Genomic DNA, 21,714 nt, shown 5'->3' on the forward strand with positions numbered 1-21,714 from the left:
GAGCATATAAAAAAGTTCCTAGAGCAGGAGAATAGGGTTGCTTAGTTTACAGGGAAGAGAACTTGAAACAAATTTTAAGGTGAAGAGGAATCAAGCCAGAGTTGCCAGCTTGTTTGGCTGATTGTCCAGGTTTGGGATTACTTAACAGCTTTTTCTTTTGTATCTAGGACATTGTGGGATTTAAGGATCGGGCAGCTTTTCCCTGGAAGGCTGCAGTTGTGGGCTGTTTCAGAAGAGGGATTGTAGTGGTGCGAGACATAGGTGAAGGGTGTCTGGTTTGATGTGGAGGTGGGTTTTCTCAGGAAATTGTTGAGATTGGGAGGTAGGGTTTGATTCTGTAATTACTATATATACATTTTTTTTCCTATTTAATGATTTTATGGGCTAACTTAATCTTTTTTGGTCTACCTTAGCTACTTTTTTTGGCTCTTGTTCAGTTTTCACAAACTTTTTTAGGAATGTATCAGGTATTTATAATGTAGGCACTCTGGCCAATGGATAGAGGCAGGACATGGAAATTACTCCCTCTCCGTGGTACACCACTATATTGTCAGTATTCTAGCAGAGTGTCAAGAATCAACAGTCAAAAAATCTGTGCTACTGTGAGCTCTTTTGAGAAGTCCCTTTTATGCTAAGGCAAATTTGATTTTAAATTTTTTTTTAATAAATCATTTACAGAGTTATTTGGGCTAAAAATAATCAACAATGGAAGGAAAACAGCTTTCTTATGACTCTTGTTGAAATTTATTCCTGCTTAAATGAAAAGCATAAGTGGAACCCCTGTCCACTTAATGATTCTACAAGTTAAAAATGGTTACTAAAACAAGGGTATTTAGATTGCCTCACTGCAGAAAGATAGCATTATGCTACTTGTAGTAATGCCTGTTGGATATTTGCTAATCCCTTTATTAAATGCAACTTCTCTTATAAGGAGCTCAAAACACGAGAGATTTAACAATTTAAAAAAAAATCCACGTACCCTTGTGCGTGCAAAAAAAATTGTATTTGAGGGAAAAAGGAACCTTAGTAGAACAGATGCCAGTTAGCTACATCAGGCTGAGGGTAAAGCTGAATTTCCAGCCTGACGGTAGTATAGGAATCCGTAGGTTTTTGTCCTATGAGCACTGCTGAAGTCCCTGGACTAGGAAAAACTGGTACTTTGGGATCTTCCAGTTCCTGGACTGATAGCATTGAGAGACTCTCTTGGCCTAAAACTTCAAGGGTTATCTCTGGGGTAAGTATAAATACTGAGTAGAAGCTTTCAGTATCTGTCACACCTGGATAATGCCCAGAAATCTGCTGTTCAGGGGGCTTGGATTGTGACATCTTTGTTAAGGACAAGGATCCTGATAGATCTAGCAACTAGGAAATGGATAGAGCTGCTTCTCAAAGCTTGTGGTCCAAGGCGTGTGGTTTTCTAAATGAGCAGTTTTCAGTGGTGGGAATGCTTTAACGTAATCCTTCAATGCTGCCACCTTCTGAAGAACCACTGTGCCTTTGCATTCTTTTGAGGGTAGGGTGGTAACGGTGTCTATCAGGAAACTGGAAGACTAGTACACTTCAGGGTGGTCCTGCATTTACTTCTACATGCTACAGCAAGAGTCTCTTTATATTAACCATTAAATATTGCTTCTGTTAGCAGCAGCGTGAACTTAGAAAAGTTATTATTTTAGTGACCTTGTTTTCCTTAAGCCTTTGTGTATGTCCCCCGAAGTTCATATGAGTACCAGAATTAGTCATTTACCAGAGTTTTTGATTTATAAGCGACTTCAAAATGCATGTTTTCTTTGATAATCTGGACAAAATGTTCTGCAGTTCCTCTTGGTTTTTCTTATCCAGCGTCCCATATGAGGAAAAAAAGAAAAAGCAAAACAAAGAGAACAAAACCCTGAATCATTCTGAGTGGGTTTTTTTTTTCCTTTATTCCAGTGTTCTGCATGTGAGGCTTTGCTGCTTCTTGTGAAAATTGGTTTTATTGTTGGCAATTTTCCAGATGCAATGAATAATAGAACACCAGATGTCCACTGCTGAGAAAAATTACAGATGAGTAAACACTTTTCTGAGGTAGCATAAAAATCTATTAATACTGCTTCTACTGTGCATACACCGTGTACACTCTTGGCCCATTGTGTATTGGGCTGTACAGAGATGAAAATCCAAAGCCTGTGTGATGATCTAAATGTGTTTGACTACACCAGGGATTCTTGCCTTCCTGTAGATGTGGATTATTTTGCAGGAATAAGCAGTTTACTAACTGAAGTGCTTGAGTGTGAATTTAATCACTGGATTTAATTTTAATTATTGTCACAGATGGATTTGATTGAGGGTAATGTCACAGAAACATTAGAAGAAATGGGGGGGGGGGGGGGGGGGGGGGAGAAGGGGTGTCAAGGGTTCATCTGGTTCTCACCCTTTCCCTTCCAGCAGGCACAGTTACAGTTGTGCTATGTTTTCAGGCGAAAAGCAGGCTGTGTTCCCAAAGCCTTGTCTGCTTTTTCCCAGCTGTTTCAACCACAAACTTCGCAATGTTTGTTGTACCTGACAAGTGTGCCCCATCTATCTGGGAAAAGAAGAAATCTTCAGTGGTGGATAATTCACATTTGCTTGAGCAAACTATTGGAGTGCTTCACTAGTCCTTGCCTGGATTTTCCTTGATGTGGTTTCAAACCATCACTTGTCCAGTCCTCACTGAGAAGGGGAGCTTATTCTCCCCCTGCATTGCCTTTGCAACAGTTTTTATGTACTGAAAAAGTAGTCATCCTCCTTGAGTCTTGTCTGGTTCCAGTGGTACTCTCCTGTTGCTTTCCTGCACACAGATGTTTCTGAGCCTCCTGGAACCCTGGCATGGCTTGCTAAAATTAAAAACCTGAAAAGTTTTATGCCATTTTAGTGAGCTGAATTGGCTTACTAAGAAATCAGCTGAACAGGATGGTCCCTTTTTTGGGGGAAGCATTTCATTGTCTCGAAAACTATCTTTTAAAACTTTATGCTAAGTTATGGTCAACACTTACGCTATCCCTATCATTATTCATTTTCATGACAAATTTCAAAAGTTTTCACTGATTGCTCAGTCTTTTGTTGGGACGATGACTCTACAGTTTCTATGATAGGCAAAATCTCTCTTGAATTTAAATTTGTCCCATGGCCTTTTTTTGTGATTCTCAATGCCCTTGCATCATCTTGAAAAGATGAGTGAGTTTGTCTTCTCAAGACTCTTTCTGAGTGTTGGAAATACAAGTGCAGAGAAGCAGAAGACTTCAAGGCTCTATCTGTTCGTGCTCACGATTTGAGGATAGTAGAACCTAGCTTTCTAGGAAGCGGGTAGATAGCTGATGTTATCCTAATGGACAGATGGCAAGGAGCAAGTTGTTAATTTAGACCTTAATTATCCAGATACTGAACCAGCATTAGAACTCAGTGCCTTAACTTTTCGTCTTGTGTAATCAGACCGTAATTACTTGTCTTATGAGTGACGGAGTGCCTGTAGCCCCCAGTGATCTCAGTCCCAGTTGTGAATGCTCAGTGCTGCAGAAAATCAGGTCAAGTGTCTCACTGGGGTGTCCACGGAGTGAGGGGCGGTTATGCCTGAAGAGTCTGTAAGAATAACAAAGGGAAAGCAAGCTTGTTTTCGTATGCTCAGTCCATCAAATTTATTTTGATTTTAAATAATAATTACAAATTGAAAAGGATAAAATTTCTGTTCTTGAGCAAGCTGTATCTACAGGCTATTGTTTGCTCAGAGCATTTGGTTAACATCTTTAGTATTAGCCATCCAAGGCGTTATGAGAAAGCATTATATTATAATATAGTTAACAGTGGAGATGATCAAACAAAATAGTGAGTGATGTGTGACATTTGAATCAGCTGTGCTATTATAATCGTGGTTAAAAGATTGTATCAGCTTTTCTGTGTAATCTTAGTGTCAGTGCCTTGGCACACATGCACAGTACAGGAATTAGCTGCTACCTTCTGGAAATAGTAGCAGAAGATACAGAAAAACTGGCTGGTTTTGGCAGCACTCTTTTTAGAGACATGAAACTAAGTATAGAAATGTGGTAGTATGACTTGGAGGTTTTTGTCATTTAAGAATTTTATTCCCAGCTCTGCAAGAAGTGCTTTGTGTAACCTTTCGGTGTGAGGTCTTGCATTCGTAATTGTGAAGAGCACAGAATAATACTGTGCGCTAGAAAGTGAGACTTGAGATTGTTTTTCTGGCTGACTGGACAAGACCTTTTTGGGCTAAAAGTGTTTGGTGAGAGGAAGCAGCGACAGCTGTTTTGCCTGTAGAGTCAGTTCTATGTGTTGGTGCAACTGAGGAGACAACTGAAGTTGAAGGCAGTGTTAAATGGACAGCTAGGGGTTGGCATGAGATAGTTCTTGTTCCCACATGTATGTGTAATATATCTGGAAATACCTTTAAAGAATGGGGGGAAAAGAAACTTTAGTCAATGCTAATGGGTATATACTAAATGCTTTAATTTTGTGTAGAGTCTTGCTTTGTTGTTCTTGGCCTTATATTTTTCTTGTATTATTCCTGTTACCTTTGTGAGCTCACTTCTCTTTTATTGTTTTATGTATAATTTCTTATTGACATTTTCTGAGGAAAGAACAATTGTCCACCCTCAGCTTGCTGTTCTGATATGTCCATTCTTCTGAAAGATCCCTAGCCAAACCATATGCCACGGTGTTCAGAATTGTCCCTTTACTGCAAAACAGCCTATTTCCATCTCTCTTGGACTGGGGAGCACAGCACTGGACACAGTGCTCCAAACATGTCTCATCAGCTCCAAACATGTCTCTTGAGCAGAGGGACAGGGTCACCTCCCTCGAGGTGCTGGCAGTGCTCTGCCTAAGGCAGCCCAGGAGGTACTGTTGGCCTTTGCAGCATGGGCGCCTTGCTGGCTTGTGTTCAGGTTGTTGTCTACCAGGTCTTTATTGGAAAAGCTGTTTTCCAGGTGGTTGGTCCCAAACCTGTGCATGGCGTTGTTCCTCCCCAGGTGCAGGGCTTCACGCAATTCCTGTTTGTCTGTTGCTTCAGCCTCTCCAGGTCCCTCTGAATGGCAGCACAAGCTCCTGGTGTATCAACTGGCTCTTCCCAGATTTTTTGCCTTTGTTTTTGACATGCCATTGCAGGTTGGGAAGTGCAGGTTTTACTACGTATTAAATGGGTAACAGCAACAGCCAAGACACACATTTGGGAGGGCGAAGGTAGAGTAATAATAATATGTCCAGTATGATTTTGAAGGATGTAGAAAATGAAGCATCACCATGCTGTGCTAGCCTAGGTGTTCCTAATATTACCTCATTATATCACGGCTAGGTTGGATTAGTAATATCACAGACCACGTATTGGCAGGGCTTGCTATGTACTTTACGTATCGAAGGAGCTCACTAGTGCTTAGTGTTAATTTTTCTGTCACTTGGGCTTTGAATCTTTAAGTACTAAAATGTGATAAGGTGAAATTTAGAATTTTGTGTAGAACGTCAATGAAATTATCTTAAAGATAGGCTAAATAAGCATTATGTCTTGTTTGGCCTTAAGTGATGCTGTGTATTTTCAAATTCAGAGCTGGAGGAGGTGATTTAATTTGGCTTTCAGATCAAGTGGCTGTAGGATCAACATGAATTAATTTGTTTCACATTCTAAACCTGTAGCAGAAATGAAGCTTACGCTTAAAGAAATACATAATCCAAAGCAAACAAAAACTCCTGAGTGATGAAGAACTCATCACAGCATTTGTCAAGTTATTAAGGGTTAGTTCCTGATGACTGTTTTTCTAGTTCTGCAGGACTTAGAATTTACACTTTGAATTTCTAAATACCATTTTCACTTTGCAGTTGGGATGGCTGGGCAGGAAGGATTCAAGTAGTGCGCCCAAGGCCATGCATGGGTTTGGATGAAGCAGTAAAGGGCTAGAATTTATCTGCCTGCGTCTAAGATCCTCTTTTCTCTCTCACCTTGCTGATCCAAGCTTTTAGAGTTTTGGCTCAGTGTGCAACGTGCTGCCTTTTGATGGGATTGTCATTTGCTCCTGCTGCAGGCCTTTTCCTAGCTGCCAAACGCTGCTGTTGGGCAGGAATGTTGAGGGGACAAATCTTGTCTCTAAACTGAACATCAAACCTTGTTTCATGGGGCCGTGCAATGGCACGGCACACCATCGTGTATCCTAGCTTCTCTTCTATACAAGCGGTGTGTTTGGAGCTCTCGGGTTTCCTTTGGGCCTTAGCGGGATGGAGAAGTGCACTGCTTTATTGTTTTTCAACTTGCAAGAAAAGACATAGCAGGGAGCACTGAGGAAGAAAGCAAAGTAATTTTAAATGGAAAATGAAGTTGTGGCGTACAGTAGAAGATACTGCTCTGCTGGTGTGAGCTGTTGTTTAAATATAGTTTGCACTTGGATGGGACAAGGTCACTTGGTCAACATGGAAAGGATTTTGAGTTGGGAGTCAGTCAAGTACCAGCTATCTTCTATTTTTTTTTATCTTCTAGGCAATGTAATTAATAGTGACGTAACTGCTATTGCTAAATTTCATAATAGTTTTTTTTATTTAGCTTTTTTGTTTAGTTCTAAGTTTTGATTTCAGCTTATAATGTATAGATACTTTTTTTTATTATAAGGTTGGTTGAACTTGATTTGGCTGTTGCTACCCAGTGGATGCTTGGATCAGCTCTGTCAGGTTTGAGGGTTTGTGTCAAGTTTTTGTTTTTTTGTTGTTTGGCTAAAATGGGTAGATTACTTCAGCACCAGAGAGGCAAATAAACAATCTAGAGACTACAAAAAATATACATGGCTTTTCACGTTAGTAGAAATTACAGAAAATAGTCATGGAATGCATGTATCAGATTATTTTTTTTGAAATTGTAGAGCCTTTCTTAAAGCCAAACTCATTATGAGATACTTCCTGAAGAAAAAAATGTCATAAAACTGACAATTTACTAGAAAAGACTTTTTTAAATTATTTTTTTAAGCAGGGGTTTTATTGGTCAATTTGTCTGCCCTGGTTATTGTGCATAGTTAAAAAAAACAGAAGCAAAAGAAGAGAAACATTTACTTGTTTTCCCATTGTATGTTTCAACTGCATGGCGTCTTCTACTGCCTGATTTATATTCTTCTATAAGTCATTTTTAACTATGCCAGCATAAATTTATGTCATCTTAAAATATAGATGTGCAGGCTTAAAAGGCCACAAACCTGCTAAGGCCATTAAAATTAGGATTGAATGAAAACATCAGATTATTTTTTTTAAACTCCTGAAATAGAAGCAGTTGACTGAAAGTTAAAGGACTTTTCAACTATATTGTGTTTATTATAGTTTAAAGAACCCAGAATGCAGAAATGTGAAGTGCTCCTCCCCCTGCTCTTCTCTTCTCCAGGATAAAGGTGATAAAATGGGAATCTGTCTCAAGCTTTCAGGGTTTTTTATCAATGACTTTGTACTGGGGCTGAATGAGGCAGAAAGGAGGAGAGTTTGATTTTCCCATTTATAAGAACATAATCTTTAAGAAACAGGTCTCTCTTCCATTAAAACTAGAAAAAATTTGAAGGTTCACGTTTGTGTAGTCCATAAGGATCAATGATTTTCCCAGAGTTGTCAAACTTAATTGCATGGCTAAATTGAGAACCCTGTTCCAAGCACATACAGCTTTTCATTAGTCACTATAGTGCCTTATTTTGTTTCCAAAGCAAGCCTAAGCAACGTGGGTGATAATTCAAGACTGAATTTTGGAAGCAAGTGGTGATGTTTCTGTGAGTGTAGAGCAATGTTACTGTTGAGTGAAGTTGCAAGGCAGTTATCCCAGCACTGTTAAAGGTTTCCTACCTCCAGCTGAGTATCTGGGCTGAGCAAGAAAGAGTGAATTAGCATCCAGAACGTAGTAGCCAGCAGGACAGTATGGGATGTGTGTGAGGGGTATGGCTGACTTGGATTGTGTAATGGGGGAACGTTATTCCATGTAGTGCGAGACTCCACTTCTGGTCAGTCCCACAAAATACACAAGATTGTGCCTTTTCTTTTGGGGCTTCTGGCTCTGAGCTCTTCATTCTCTGGCTTGTCAGCATTGACGATGCTTGTATTTTAGCACTTAAGGCTTGACCCTTGTTAAGTGCCTTTATTAACACAAGACAGTAGAAGGGCAATTTTGTCACCACCTAGATGGTCCAGCCTGGACCCAACCACACAGCAATAGGTTTCTCCCAGCACTGTTTTGCAGTTTCCTGTGTAGCATAGGGACTATCAGAAAGTACCCCAGGACCTTGCATTCCCTGGGTGTCAAGTTGTCTGCCGTTACCACCGTGTCAAGGCTTCCTTGGTTCCTCAGTCGCTTCTGAATGAGGCAGCTCCTCTCTTCTCCTTCTGGCTCTTTATACCCTTCAGTCCATACTTTTTTTTTAGGCCAGGACTTTGCTTTTCAAGTAAGTTACCCCTGAGCAAGTATACTTTTCCTTGTGTGTGAAAGCACTTCCCTAGAACTTGAATGCTGCTGGTTACTATATCTAAGCATGCACAGCATAACAGTTGCAAAGGGTGATAACTGGGTTTAAAAAGAATATTAAAAATAGAAACTCCATGTAAGAGATTCTGCAGGATGTCTGAAACATCTGTGGAAAATGTCTCACATGAAACACACATAAATTTTCTTGAACTTCCTTTGAAAGCTCTTCTGAAAAGTAAGATTGATGTCCAGTATCCTGCTAGAATTAGATAATCTGAAGATCCAAGATGGATAGGTTTCCTTTTGAGGTCTAGTTACTGTATGCAAGTGTCTGTGTGTGTGTGTAGCAAGAGTGCTTGTATGTGTACAAAACCCACACTTTTTTTCATCTGTGTTAAAGGGAAGGTGTGGCAAAAATGTGTACTTCTAATTGTCCTGGCAGGAGGAAAATGTAGTTGTAAATTAATCAAAAGCTTTCTTCTTTTATTTCAGGATTTCATTAAATATTCTTCTTACGTTGTACCTACATTTTAGTGTTTTGTGACCACCAGAGTGCATGTTATAGTGAACCTTTCAGTTTCAGAGATCTGAACGTTCCCTTCTTTGTTCTTCATGTACGAAGCTCAAAAGAGTCTGATGCTATGTTTGTTTATAGTAAATTCTTCCAAGTGTCTGAAATGGTTGCTTTATGTGGTTGAATGGGCATGTCATTCCCCCCTTAAGAGTAATTTCATCCTTTAAAACATAGTAATGACCAGTGTCTCAAATGAAGAAACGCTGTTACAGAAACAGCACAAATAGCATGCCATACAACATTTTTCCTTATGAAGAACTCAGACTAACTTGTGTCTTATAGTGACACTGATGAACTTCTGCACTAGCCTGGTGTACTGGCTGTGGGAGATGACCCCCTTTAAACCATTAATGCCAGAGTGGTACCTTTAATTCCAAACTTCTTTTGTTAACATTCGTTGTGCAACAAAGTGGCTTGCTAATGATACTCTACAAAAAATGGCCAGTGAGATGGCAGTACGTAGTGAAAAATTTAAATTTGTTGATGAGACACTGTAAGTCAAACTGTTGGATAGCACAAAAGAGTAAGTACTGGGAGAATTAGTTGCATGCATCTGTGAGTCTAATTGGAACTGTAATAACCAGAGGCAAAAAAGTCTGTTCTTGCTGTACAGTTATGGTTTTGGTAAATAAATACTGATGTGGCATACAGTTGGATGGAAAATAATACTTTACATGTTATACTGTTTTGCTTAGACTGCTGCAGTTTTATTTAGATACTGTGTTTAGGTCAGGTCATGTTACCTCTTCCTGGCTTGATTTTCCTGCTGTCTTGTGCAAATCTACTACAGCACAGAAAAAACTGCCCATTGAGAAGAAATTAGATATTTAAATAAGAGATTTAAAATATCCCATGTTTTAAAAACCATGCAGTTAAGTCTTTGGTATTCATTGCCATTGATCACCTGCAGTGCTCCATGCAGCTATTTATATTACCCCAGGATCTGTAAAAAGGGAGAATGAAATGAAACAAATCATTTTAGTTTCTCCAGAACTTGCATTTTCTGGAAGAATGGGGTGGCAGCTCTATGTTTTATTACAGCAAAGGTTATTGCATCTGTCACATTGTGCTGTTATTTAATGGTAAAGTCACATCTGCTGTCATTAGTCAACTGCTTGATTAGTCTGTTGGGTAGAGATGTTACTGGTGGGTGTAGTGGTACCACAGATGCAGTCTAGTTTATTGTTTAAACTTATGACTCTGGTTTCATCAGGTTAAAATATTTTCTACTGCCATTAGAAGTTTGCACAGCTTCTGACTATTCTGTGAAATTCTGTCACATAAAATGGTGAGCCACTGAGCCTGATTGAATAGGTGTAGTTCCATTAAAGGGAATGTTATCAGGAATATTATCTTTTACCTGTTTTATCAAAATATGTATGATTTTAGGTGAAGATCTTTTGTATTGATTCAAAACTAGGAAAGACTGTTTCTCATTAAACCAAACTTTTGTCTTGTAAGTTTGTTCTATTGTACAACTAGAAAATAAATTCCTTAAGTCTAGATCATCACATTTTCTGATTGCTCAGGCTTATATACTGATCTTGTTTATTTACATTTTCTCAGAGTTCCACTTGTGTTTTTACATCAGAGTTATCATTAACAAATATGGGAGGTAATAGAAAATACTTTGTGCCTTTTGGGGGTGGTGGTGGGAAGTGATGTTCCCTAGACAGAATTGTAAAAACTGCATGCAAGATTGTGATTAAGCTGTCCTGGGGACATCCATTCCAAACTTCATGTGGTTTAATAGTAATGCGACTTCAAAACTGACTATTTTTGTTTACAGTGCTTTTAATTCAATGTATGACTATTTTGAAATCACGTCTAACAATTTTTTTTATCTCTTTTACAGGCTGGACTTTTACATTCTTTTCATGAAAGAGGCTTCAAAGTAGCTGTCATAATAACTGTGAGAAGTTCTATGTAGCTCTTACTTTCAAGAGTGCTACAAAAATGATTACTTCAGATTTGCCAGTACTACAGTGAGTATATGTTTCTCTATATATTTGAAATCTTCAGTTTTAAAGAGGTTGAAGTAAACAGAGGTGATGGTGAGGATAAAGTACAAGCTTGAGAGAAGTGCAGATTAGTGTGGCTGTTCCAGGCCTCCTGTGTTGTCATATGCTGAAAAACTGTGTGAGGGGAAAAAAACCCAAAAACCCCAACACAATCTAAAAGGTTTTTCTTTATATGTATGGAGATTAACTTTACTGTGAAAAGCAAAACAAGTTCTTTGCTATTTTGTGTTTCTGAATGTTATGAGGTTTCAGAAATGTGTATGGGTTTTAGTCATAATTGACCGTATTTGTATATTCCTGTCGTGTACTCTTTCTTATAATGAGCTGTATTTACTGTGCAGAAAGCCCTGGGCTTCCGCGATGGAAGACAGCAAGTGGCATTAGTGTGTTTTGATCTTGCTAGGAAACAGGAGTGGCTTGTACAAATGGCAGCGGTGCTGTGCCTGGAGAAAGTGAGCTATTGGAAAGAATAGAGGGGCAGTCTGTGGTGAGGGGAGCTGGACAGTAAATCAGGTAGGGCTGAGAGAGGAACTTTAGAAACAGAAACAGAATAGAGCTTTGTTTGACAGGGTGGGTTGACTGCGGCCAGCTGCCAGGCGCCCACCCAGCCGCTCTCGCTCCCCTCCTGACAGGGAGGGGGAGAGAACAAGGTCAAGAGGCTTGTGGGGCTAGACGAAGACCAGAAAATGACTTACTGACTGCCCTGACGGGCAAAACAGACTCAATTTGGGGAGAATTAATTTATTGCCAATTAAAATGATTTGGATGATGGAGAGAAACAAAGAGATAACTAAGCCACGTTCCTTCTCCCCCCACCCTTGTCCCTGGTTCTCCTTGGCCCCTGGTTACTCTCCTCACATGCCTGCCCAGCCTGGGCTGCCTCCTGCCCCTGCCCTCACCGTGCCTGCCGGTCCTGCTGCCCCAGTCCACTTGGTAATGACCAAATGTTACTCTTTTTGCTTGGAATGAACAGATGAAAACAGGAATTTTCATGGAGGGTAGCAGAGCCTCAGTTCATCAAGGCTGGGTGATGTTCCCAAACTTAAGATTTCAGGTCCCTTTGTTTAAGAAACCAAATGCTTCGATGATTGTAAAGTTATTTGTCTGACCTTAATAAAAACAACGTGCTTTGCATAGCAATTTTTTCCTTATATTTTTAAAACTTCTCTCAAAAAAGTTAACTTCTGCTGCGGGTGAGCATGTGGCTCAGGGTGGGGATGGCCTGGATGGGTGGCCCTGGCGGGTGCCAGCCCAGGGGGCTCTGGTTAGCTCAGAGGGTAGTTGTCAAAAATTTTTTTTCTTGGTTCATATTTTCCTGGATGTGCCACATTATGGAAGTGAGGGTGTGCTTGTAAAATGTGCCAAGCGCAAAAAGCTGGGAGGTTCTGTCATGGCAACAGCAGGAAAGGGGTATTCCCGTTCCCAGTCCAAGAAGCTATGTGACCTTAGGAAGCAATTAAAATATCATAGGGTTTATGGTTAAAAAGTGCATATTAACAGATTTGGTAACAGTCTGTTGATCTAAATTAATGATTAGCACACCAGCAGAAAAAACTGATTGACATTAAAGATGTTGGAATATTTTTTAATCAGAAGATAACTGTGAGCCACCAATATTATGCAACATTAAGAAATGACAGAAAACATCTATGTCGTTTTTTAATGCCACTGTGCTAAGTGTTGGTGAGATGTTGTCATCAGTAACATATATAGTTTTCGTTGCTCATAAACAAGATGAGATCTTTCTTTTTACAAAAAAAAAAAAAAAGGCAGGATTTGCATGTAAAGGTTTTGAGACTCTCCTGAGAGCACAGAACTCTTAAGTCTAGTGTGGACGAAGTATCAAAGAAAGCGATAACCACTGATTCAGTAGGCCCCAGCCAGACTTTCATCAGAAAGGAGTCTGGCGAAGGGTGAGAAAACCTGAAGCAATCTTTAATTTAGGGATATTATAAGCCACCACTCCTGTGCCTTATTCCTACTTTTTCATAATATTTTCTAATCATTGTGGCTACCCGCTTTAAGCAAAGGGTGCTGAAGTTGATTTGAGATATTAATGTACTTTGCTAGGACCATATCAAATATTCCCTCACAAATTCTTCTCTGTCGAGGGAACATGAAGGGAGAAGTCTTCAATCTTCCTGGATTCATAGAACTGGCTTCAGGATGCAGTGAAGGCAGGATTTCACTTACTGGTCTTTCAGTTGGAGGGAAAAAAATCCTCTGGTGTATTTGACCAGGGTGACTGACTGTTATGATTCTTCTCTCAATGGGATGACTCATAGTTGCTGTGAGGCATGTTCCTCTTTAGATTGTGAAGATCAGCCATGAGAGCTGATTCATCCATGATTCATGAGCCTGTGCGTTTAGCCGTTTTTCTTCATGAATGCCTTTCTTCACAGGGCTGAGCCTCATGGTAGCAATTACTGAATTTATCTCTGCCAAAACCTTGAGCCACCTCAGCAACACCGGTAAAAGCTTAGAGAAGTGTTTTTATTTACAAAACCTGATACATGACCGTAAGTTTTTGGTGTTATGTGTTTTTCAGGATAGTGGTGGTGGTATAAACTCTATATGTAGGGCTTTACGTAATAGTAGAAGGAAGGTAAATTTCTTTCAATTTATTTTGCAGAGATGTGAAATGTACTGTGTCTGTGGAAATACATTCTTCTGAAGCATGACATGGTAAAGGGCTGCCCAGTAATTTGTTAATTCTTTGTTTCCATGTGGATAGTTTTAATGACTAGTTACTACAATTTCAGAATAATATCCGGAGTTTTTAGGAGGGATCCTGGAGTTACTGCCAGTTTTCTAGGATACTCTAGCTACCGCAGAAACCAGAAAGAAAAGCAGAGTAAATTTGAGCCCCTAAAAGGGGTTATCATTTGTCTGCTTCATCCTGCCCCCCCCCCCGCCTTGTAGGTCTGCCACACTTTGCCAGATTCTCTTATGTGTCTCCAGTGTCAGAGGTGTCTTACGGAGGAGGGTTTAGCCTTATGCACCACCACCTCTCCTGTTCTTAGGTGAGGCAGGTCTCCTTAGGCCCCGATTATTCTCCCTCCCGACAGCTTCAGAAAGGATAAATTGTGACTAAGCCTAAGTTTTTCCCTCAGGTGACTAGTCACACAGACGTAAAATAGGGATAGGATAATTCTGGCCTGTTAAGATGTGGATGACTGCCACTAGATAAATTACTTCCTAGCAGTTCTGCAAGACGTGTAGGGAATGAGGGAGATGGATGCTGGCCAGATGCTCTTCTCAATAAGCATTAAAACCTGACAGAACTGCAGGCAGTTAAGGGATGCCTTATTCCTCCTCTGAGTTCAGAAATAAGAAAAGGGGCATGTGTGTTTGTACCCGGAGCAAGGGCAAGGCTTTGACAGAAGCAAAAAGCACTGCCTCCCACACTGAAGGGACCCAAAGCTGCAGTGGAAGGGCCTTTTTGTGCAGGTGTTACAAGATTCAGACAGAATTCCCTGATGCTTGAAATGATGTTTATTTTAATGTTAAATCAGCCAGGGTCTGTAGGTTGTACTTGATCCTGTCTCCTTACTCCAGATAATGTAAGGATTGAAGGGAACTTCCCTTCTGATGTTTTCCCCTTACTCCTTACATACTTAGATTCTTTGCCGGAAAGGAATCTCCCCTCTGCCTCACGTATTGTTAGGGTGAGATTCATCTTGGTTTATTTTAAACATTTATATTTGAGCTGGTTGTCTAGATCACCCTACTGTTAGTGGAGAGGAAAGAGAATCTGTAAGACATAAACTGTCTGACCAGTTTTGGACACTGACATGCACGAGGTATGTTGCACCTTAAGATTTTGTTTTCTGTATTGGGTCTGTCTCAAATTTAGATTAGATGAATCTCACCCCTAGTACTGATTTATTGAGCCTTTCCCAAAAGGTTTCTGGTGAACCAGAGAAATTTTACCAGAAAAATGTTAGAGAAGTGTGGTTATCAGGTTTAAGACAACAGTCTGTCTAAAACAAAGAGGAGAAGGTGGTCAATAATTAAACTGTTCCTTCCGTATGCAGTGTTCCAAAGCAATTGAAATTCCCAGACCTAAATACACAATTTGCAGCAGGTTTTGCTAGACCTGGACAGAGGCTGTAGCAAAGTCAAGTTCTCTGTGGACTGTGGCATGCAAAATAGTAGTACAGTTTGTTTATATAGCTGTAGTGTTTCCAGGGAAGTGTTTGAGCCATTTGCCTAGGAGGACTGCTGAATCTGGTTTTAATAAGAAAAATCTTTATCCTGATGATATTAGAGGTGTGGTTTTGTAAGCTAGCAAAGCTACAGCATTTCCCCAGGAAGGGGGATATTCCTTAGACCACGCCATGCCTAAAATTTTTCCAGTAGGGATCTGTGTAGATGAGAAAGAAGCTGTTTTTTTTTTTTCTACAGAGAGCAAGAGAGAATGGCTTTGATTTCTCTACAGCAATAGAAAGTAGCAGATACTTTTATGGGGTTTCCTTACATCTGTATTCAAAAGTTATTTAAAATAAAAAATTGTCATTGTGTAGCAATACACATTTTTTGTCAAATTGAGTTGCAGTCTTTGAGTAAAGGCTATAGATATATCCATCTGCATAGACATTGTCAGCTGCAGTCACTGCATTGCTTTTCACTAGTGTGGCCCTATTTTACCAAATCATTTTGAACTGTGTGTGGTATCTTTTATTTGGTTTTAGGCTTTTTACATATTTTTTTTCTCCAAATGCATAGCTTGATATTGAGTTTTTCAAATGTCATATTTCATGGAGCAGAAAAACTCCTCTTGAATTTTATCACAACAAAGCTGCATTTTCAGTATTTTGTGGAGATACTATTTTACAAATATATAACTTGGGAACTCAAATGTACTTGAATACTGGTTTTAATCTAGAGTGCCTGGTTTTCTGGGTTATGTAGGATATTTAGAGATAATCCATTGAAATTACTTTCAGAAAAGAAGATTCATAGATGTTCTACAGCATTCAAGGTTTTGTAAAGAATTCTGTGGACTCCTTGGTGCTTCTGTGCTTACACATTAGAAAAGTTTGGAAAATAATGTCTTAATATTAGAAATTCATCTTAGTTCTGTAGAATTATTTGAGTTAGAGCAGACCTAGAACAATACAGTAATTTCAGTAAAGAGAAGCATGAGAACATTTTTGATTCTGATACAATGATGTTTGTATCTTTCTGCATTACTAAATACTTTTCTTGAAGATGCAGCAAATTTGTGAAGTGTTCCTGATTATAAAACAAAAGAAGAAAATAAAACCCCAGACAATGTGAAGGTCTGCATAGATCCTGGCTTGCTGAAGCTTCTCAGTTTCTGTAAACCAGATCACTAATGCCACCTTTTATGTTTGAGGCTGTATGAAATTATAGAATTGGTCTGATCTTCACCTTCCCCTTGCACAAGTTTTTACAGCAATTGAGCTACTTTAACTTTGAGGAAGTGGTACTGGATATAAAGAAATCTCTGATTAGAGCTAGGCTTGACCCACCTTTGAGTAATCTAGGACATCATTACAGTTACTCTTTCGTTGACAGAGAACTCATGTACTGGTGGTCTTGCAAACTGAAAATCAGGATATCAGTAACAAGGTATGGTTTTGCTTGTGGGCTCTTCTTGGGAGAGATCTAATGCCTCAGAAGAACATTTACAAGCTGAGTTTCTTCAAGCAGCCAAGTCTGTTTTGAAGTACCAATGCAGAGAAGTACCTGCTCACCAGCTTTGGCGGGGGCAGGAGGGAGTTGGGGTAATGTTTTTTTCCCTACTTAGTATGGTCTTAAGTCTAAAACAGGAATGATTTGAAAAATAATACTGCAGGCTGCTCTGCTAATAGTTGTTGAGCAATGTCAAGGTTTTTTCATTGTGCAAGCGAAAGCATTTTTCTAAGTGCAAGAATCATAAATGTCTTCAGAACAAAGTGAGCTTTCTGGTTTGTGCCTTACGGTCAGTGTTAATCCTCTCTTTATTAACAGCTGCACAATACCATTGTCTTCGAGGGTGACTAAAAAACACGATGTAACCTGAGTGGGAATTTGTGTAACTGTTCTAATGATGTAATGGCTGGATTGGGCTCCAGTTGGCTTTCTTGTGGCTTTGAAAGCAGCTCAGAGGTAGTTACTAAAAGAAAGTTGATACTAGTGAATACATTGTGGGATGGGTATGTTGAGAATGTGCTGTTTAATATAGCCAGTTTTTGAAGTGTAACATTGTTTCAAAAGAAGCTGTTAATTTAAATAACTTCCAGTCTATAAAATGACAGTCCAGCCCATAAAAAGGTAAGGCTTTTTGCCAGGGCTAACAATGCTTGGTTCTTTAGTTTGCAGAATAAATGTGGCAAGCCTTTTAATGCTGACTTTTTTTTTTCTGGCTTAGGACTAAATATTTAATCAGTCAGTATAGATTACTTGTTGATTTCAAATCATTTTAATTTATCTAGTGTTTTTCCCCTCCCTAGGGATTCTACAAATGAAACTACTGCACATTCAGATGCTGGCAGTGAGCTTGAAGAAGCGGAAGTCAAAGGAAAAAGAAAAAGGGGCCGTCCTGGCAGGCCTCCAGTATGTGTAATTTAGTTTTGTTTTGTTATGCATCTATTTAAAATTGACTGCAAACTGTTTTTCATCTTATCATCTTGTGGTCACATAAATAGGTTTTTAATGAGTCCTATGTCAAACTTTATGAAGACTTGTAGTATGAAATATTTATCAGATTGATATACAAACAATGTTTGGAGTATTTAAAAAGGGACATAAAAATGATCTCATAATAGCTATTATTTTTTCTTTTGATAGCTACTTTCATGAACACTATGATTTTATTATTATTGTTGTATTGCAACATTCTTCCAGACATGAGAATCATCTCAGTAAGCACAACCACTTTGTTTTGAAAGTTATAATGGATTTTAAGTGACAAATTACATTTGAGCCATCCTAGTAACTGATAATCTCCTAATGCGAATGGAAGAGTTGCAGAACAGTATTAACTAAATGCCTCAGAAGATCTGTTAACACATCTTAAAAATTCATGTAATTGACATAGGCTGTGTGCTGTGTATAGGCTGGGAGCTTCAGCCCCTTCTAGCATAGTGCAGCAGGTGATACTGCTGTCTGCTGTGTAAGGTTTGCTGTTCTTCAGTAGTCTTTGGCCATTGCTGGCCCATGAATGGGAACATGCAGAAAAAATTCCCTGTTACACGGTATTTAAAGAGGCTTTCTCTTTTTATTTTCATTAATTTTATAAAATAGCTAATTTATTGGAAAATACAGAAAAAATTCTGTGTGTCATGATGTCCTTCACTTGTTCTCCAGGGTCATCAGATATAGTTATCTTGATTACATCGCTTGAAGTACACACTGTGGAATAAGATTTTTGGTGTTTGTGTGTGTTACTGTTTTGATTCTTCTCTTAGTGTTTGTCTGTGAGTACACCCTCAGTATGAATGTGCTATATATAGCACTAGTAGCTTGGGATTTTTTAATTTTTTATTTTTTACTTTAAGACTTTCCGCCCTTAGTCTAACTCCTTAAGCATGGGCCAGTGGGGCTGTAACAATGGAGAGTACAGTGTGTTCCTCACGCGTGCTGGCCAAGCTGGAGCAAACTCCTCCTTAGTATTGGTTTTCAATTTGCATCACAGTTTCTGGGTTTGCTTTGAGAGCCAATATTTTAAATCCTAGGCTTTTCTGGGCACGTCAGTCTTCCTTTTTGAAAGCTTTTGAACAGTGTTTCCTATGATGGCATATATTCTTCATCAGACAGACACATGGAGCTTCTTTACAGGAAGCTTTAAAGAAGCATGTAAAGAGAACAAGTCATCTATTTATATAGCTTGTAAGCAAAGGGCAAAATCAGAAATTATCTGAAGAATATCTCATTAGTAAACCTATGAGTTTTGAAGATCTAAAAAATAACCCCAAACCAACAGTGCAGTCCAATTGCTAACCCAGAAGGTTGTTAAAGTGTAGGAATTTTAAGTTAAAGCAACACTAATGATTTTGTAACCACCACACATTCACTGGAAAAGAAAAGTGAATGTTACAAAAGGTGTTTCTCATCCCTCTGTTTGAGCTTATCATTAGCTCCCTTGGGAGTATTCACTGAAGCACTCTACTGGTCCTGCTATCAAATTTCTACAGAAGCAATTGCTCATTATGCTTAGAATAACTCCAGGCTCATTAAGTGTACACAATTGTAAAGTGATGAACATATAGAGGAAGCAGCCATTGCTTCATACATAAAATGATGGACTGTGAGCTGACTATTGCTGCTCACAAGTGTGAGCTCACTATTGCTGAGGAGCAAGACCTTAGGGTTCTCAGAGTTGATTGTACAAAAGCCTCGTCTTAATACTCAATACAGGTAAAAAACCCCAACAAATCCAGTCTTAAAGATCTGAGAAAGAGAACAGAGAGTAAAACAAATACTGTGTCCACTATAAAACTGCGGTTTGCCAAAATTTGGAATAGTTTGCACAATTCTAGTTTCTGTTACCTTTTTGACCTCAACTCCAAAATCTCAAGAAAGGGTATATGAGGATGGGAAGAGGTTCAAAGAAGAGAAACAATCAGGGCTAGTCATGGAATCTGGCCTGGAGGACCTTAGGAGGCCTCATTGCAACCTCTGCTCAGAGCAGGGTCAGCTGTGGGATTAGACCATACTACTTGGGGCTTTCCCAGTCTGGTCTTGGAAACCACCAAGGCTGGTGCCAGCACAGCCTCTCTCAACAACCTGTTTCATCTTATTTTGTGAAAAATTTCTCCCTTGTAGGCCATCAGAACATCTTGTTCTGCAGTTGATGACTACTGTCAGTTGTTTTCCCACTATATGCTGTTGCAAAAAGCCTCACAGGGCAATGTTCCTGGCCCCCTGACTATGTTGGTAGCCCTCTGCTGAGCTTGTTCTATCTTATCAGTACCTCTCTTGCATTGAGAGGGCCAAACCTGGACATGGTATTCCAGATATGGGCTAAGAAGTGCTGAGTGGAAGGGTATAATCACTTTCCTTAGTGCTATATTGCTGTTTGTACAGCCCAGGGTGCTGATGGCCTTTGCTGCTCAGGCACATGGCTGTCTCACGTCCAGTTAGTTGTCTTCGAAGACCCTGAGGTGTCCTTTTCCACAGAGCTTTTCCCTGATCAGTCTGTCTCCAACCTGTGTTGGTGCAGGGATTTATTCCTCTGCCAGGGGCAGGTCTTTGCGTTTGTCCACGTTGGATTTTAAGTGTACTGTTAGCCCAGTTCTCCAGACTGTCAATAGTAGTCTTGCCCTTGATGTCATTGAGTGGTCTCCCTGCCAATTTGGTGTCATGTGCACACTTGCCAGGAGCACAGTCTCTCACCCCCTCTGACTATTTGATAAAGATAGGAAACCGGACATGTTCTAGTTAGACTTGTGTTGTACTCCCTCATGGCCAGCCTCCAGATGGAGGATGATCCATTAATCGCTGTGCTCTGAGCCCAGCAGTTCAACCACTTGTTCGCTCATCTAGTGGTCTACCCGTCCAGATCACAGCTTCCTGATTTGGATACAAGAATATTGTGGAAGCCTGTTGAAAACCTTGCTAAAGTCAAGATAAATGGTATCCGTTGCTCCCCCCTCATCCAAAAATTCAGTAATTTTGCTATTTTTTTGGGTGACGGCAAAATGTATATGTCTGAATATACAATCAAATCCTGCTTTCATAATTGATACTGCAGCAACAGAAAGGAATAAATAAGGTTTTTCAAAAAAAAAAAAAAAAAAGACCAGAAAGAAAAAAAAACCACACTCAATGTGTAATATTCTTGAGGAGAAATGCAAACATCTTGGAAAGTCAAATTTAGGCAAATCAATTTATAACATTAATTGATATTAAAAGTCATGGACTTAGTAATTGAGGTATTGGTTTTGCAAACGTTGTATTTCACTTTCCCTCCTCCTCCCCATTGCTCACCTATCCATGCTGCTAACCCATCCGCTTCCCTCGGGTGAATTACCTTTCTTACAGGAGGTGCAGCTCTGATGTTTTTCCCCTGCTCTTCCATCTGCTAATGTGATTTTTATTTTCTCCACAGGTACCGCCTACCTTTACTCTCAGATGTGAAACAGATTAAAATATTTAGCTAAATTCAGAGCTGTTTTTCTCAACAGATACTTAGCTTTGATGTTTTTCATTTCTATTATAGACCTAGAGAAAGGCTTTTCTGCCCAAAGGCTCTTCCACTTTTTTGTGGTATTTTTTTTTTCCCCAAGTAAAATATTATGGTCTAATGAGATTTGATCTTTCCCTGCAAATGCTGATTTGTTTATGTCCTTAGGCCATCACAGCTACAGTGACACATCTGCCATAAACATATTGACCTCTTTTGGATAGAGTTTACTCTTCTATGCTGTTTTGTCTAGCTGCATGGTTCTGTTGCACAGCTGCACACATTGTACTCCATCAGATATATGTATTTGTTTTAAATAGGTTGATCTCAAAGGTCTTTTCCAACCTAAATGATTCTATGATTCTGTGATTTTAGTGGAAAGATAAATTACTTCTAGAGGATTTTTCAGACTTTCTTCCAGAGAAAGACATTCCTCTTTGCAGATTTGAGACTTCTGTAAGGAAATGATCCTCATTTGAAAATTTGCCATTTGTAGCAAATACCTCTTCAGTTCGTAGAGAACCTTAATATTTCAGGGAACCTTTCCTTC

The 21,714-nt window shown here is 39.4% G+C and overlaps 1 protein-coding gene across 4 annotated transcripts in view; it reads left to right on the forward strand.

Moving 5' to 3' along the window:
* STAG1 (STAG1 cohesin complex component) overlaps nt 1–21,714 on the forward strand; it is a 199,788-nt gene that overhangs the window by 32,186 nt on the left and 145,888 nt on the right. For 3 of the 4 annotated variants that reach the window (XM_056358368.1, XM_056358371.1, XM_056358369.1), the window contains exons 2-3: nt 10,864–10,993; nt 17,491–17,593. In XM_056358368.1, the coding sequence (XP_056214343.1) occupies nt 10,965–10,993; nt 17,491–17,593 (132 nt within the window). In that variant the 5' untranslated portion in view covers nt 10,864–10,964. Of the gene's footprint in view, nt 1–1,942; nt 2,065–10,863; nt 10,994–17,490; nt 17,594–21,714 lie in introns of those variants that run through there. The other variant, XM_056358370.1, reaches the window with a different exon arrangement.

This window comes from Falco biarmicus, chromosome 13, assembly GCF_023638135.1.
Source record: "Falco biarmicus isolate bFalBia1 chromosome 13, bFalBia1.pri, whole genome shotgun sequence".
NCBI classification, from domain to species: Eukaryota; Metazoa; Chordata; class Aves; order Falconiformes; family Falconidae; genus Falco; species Falco biarmicus.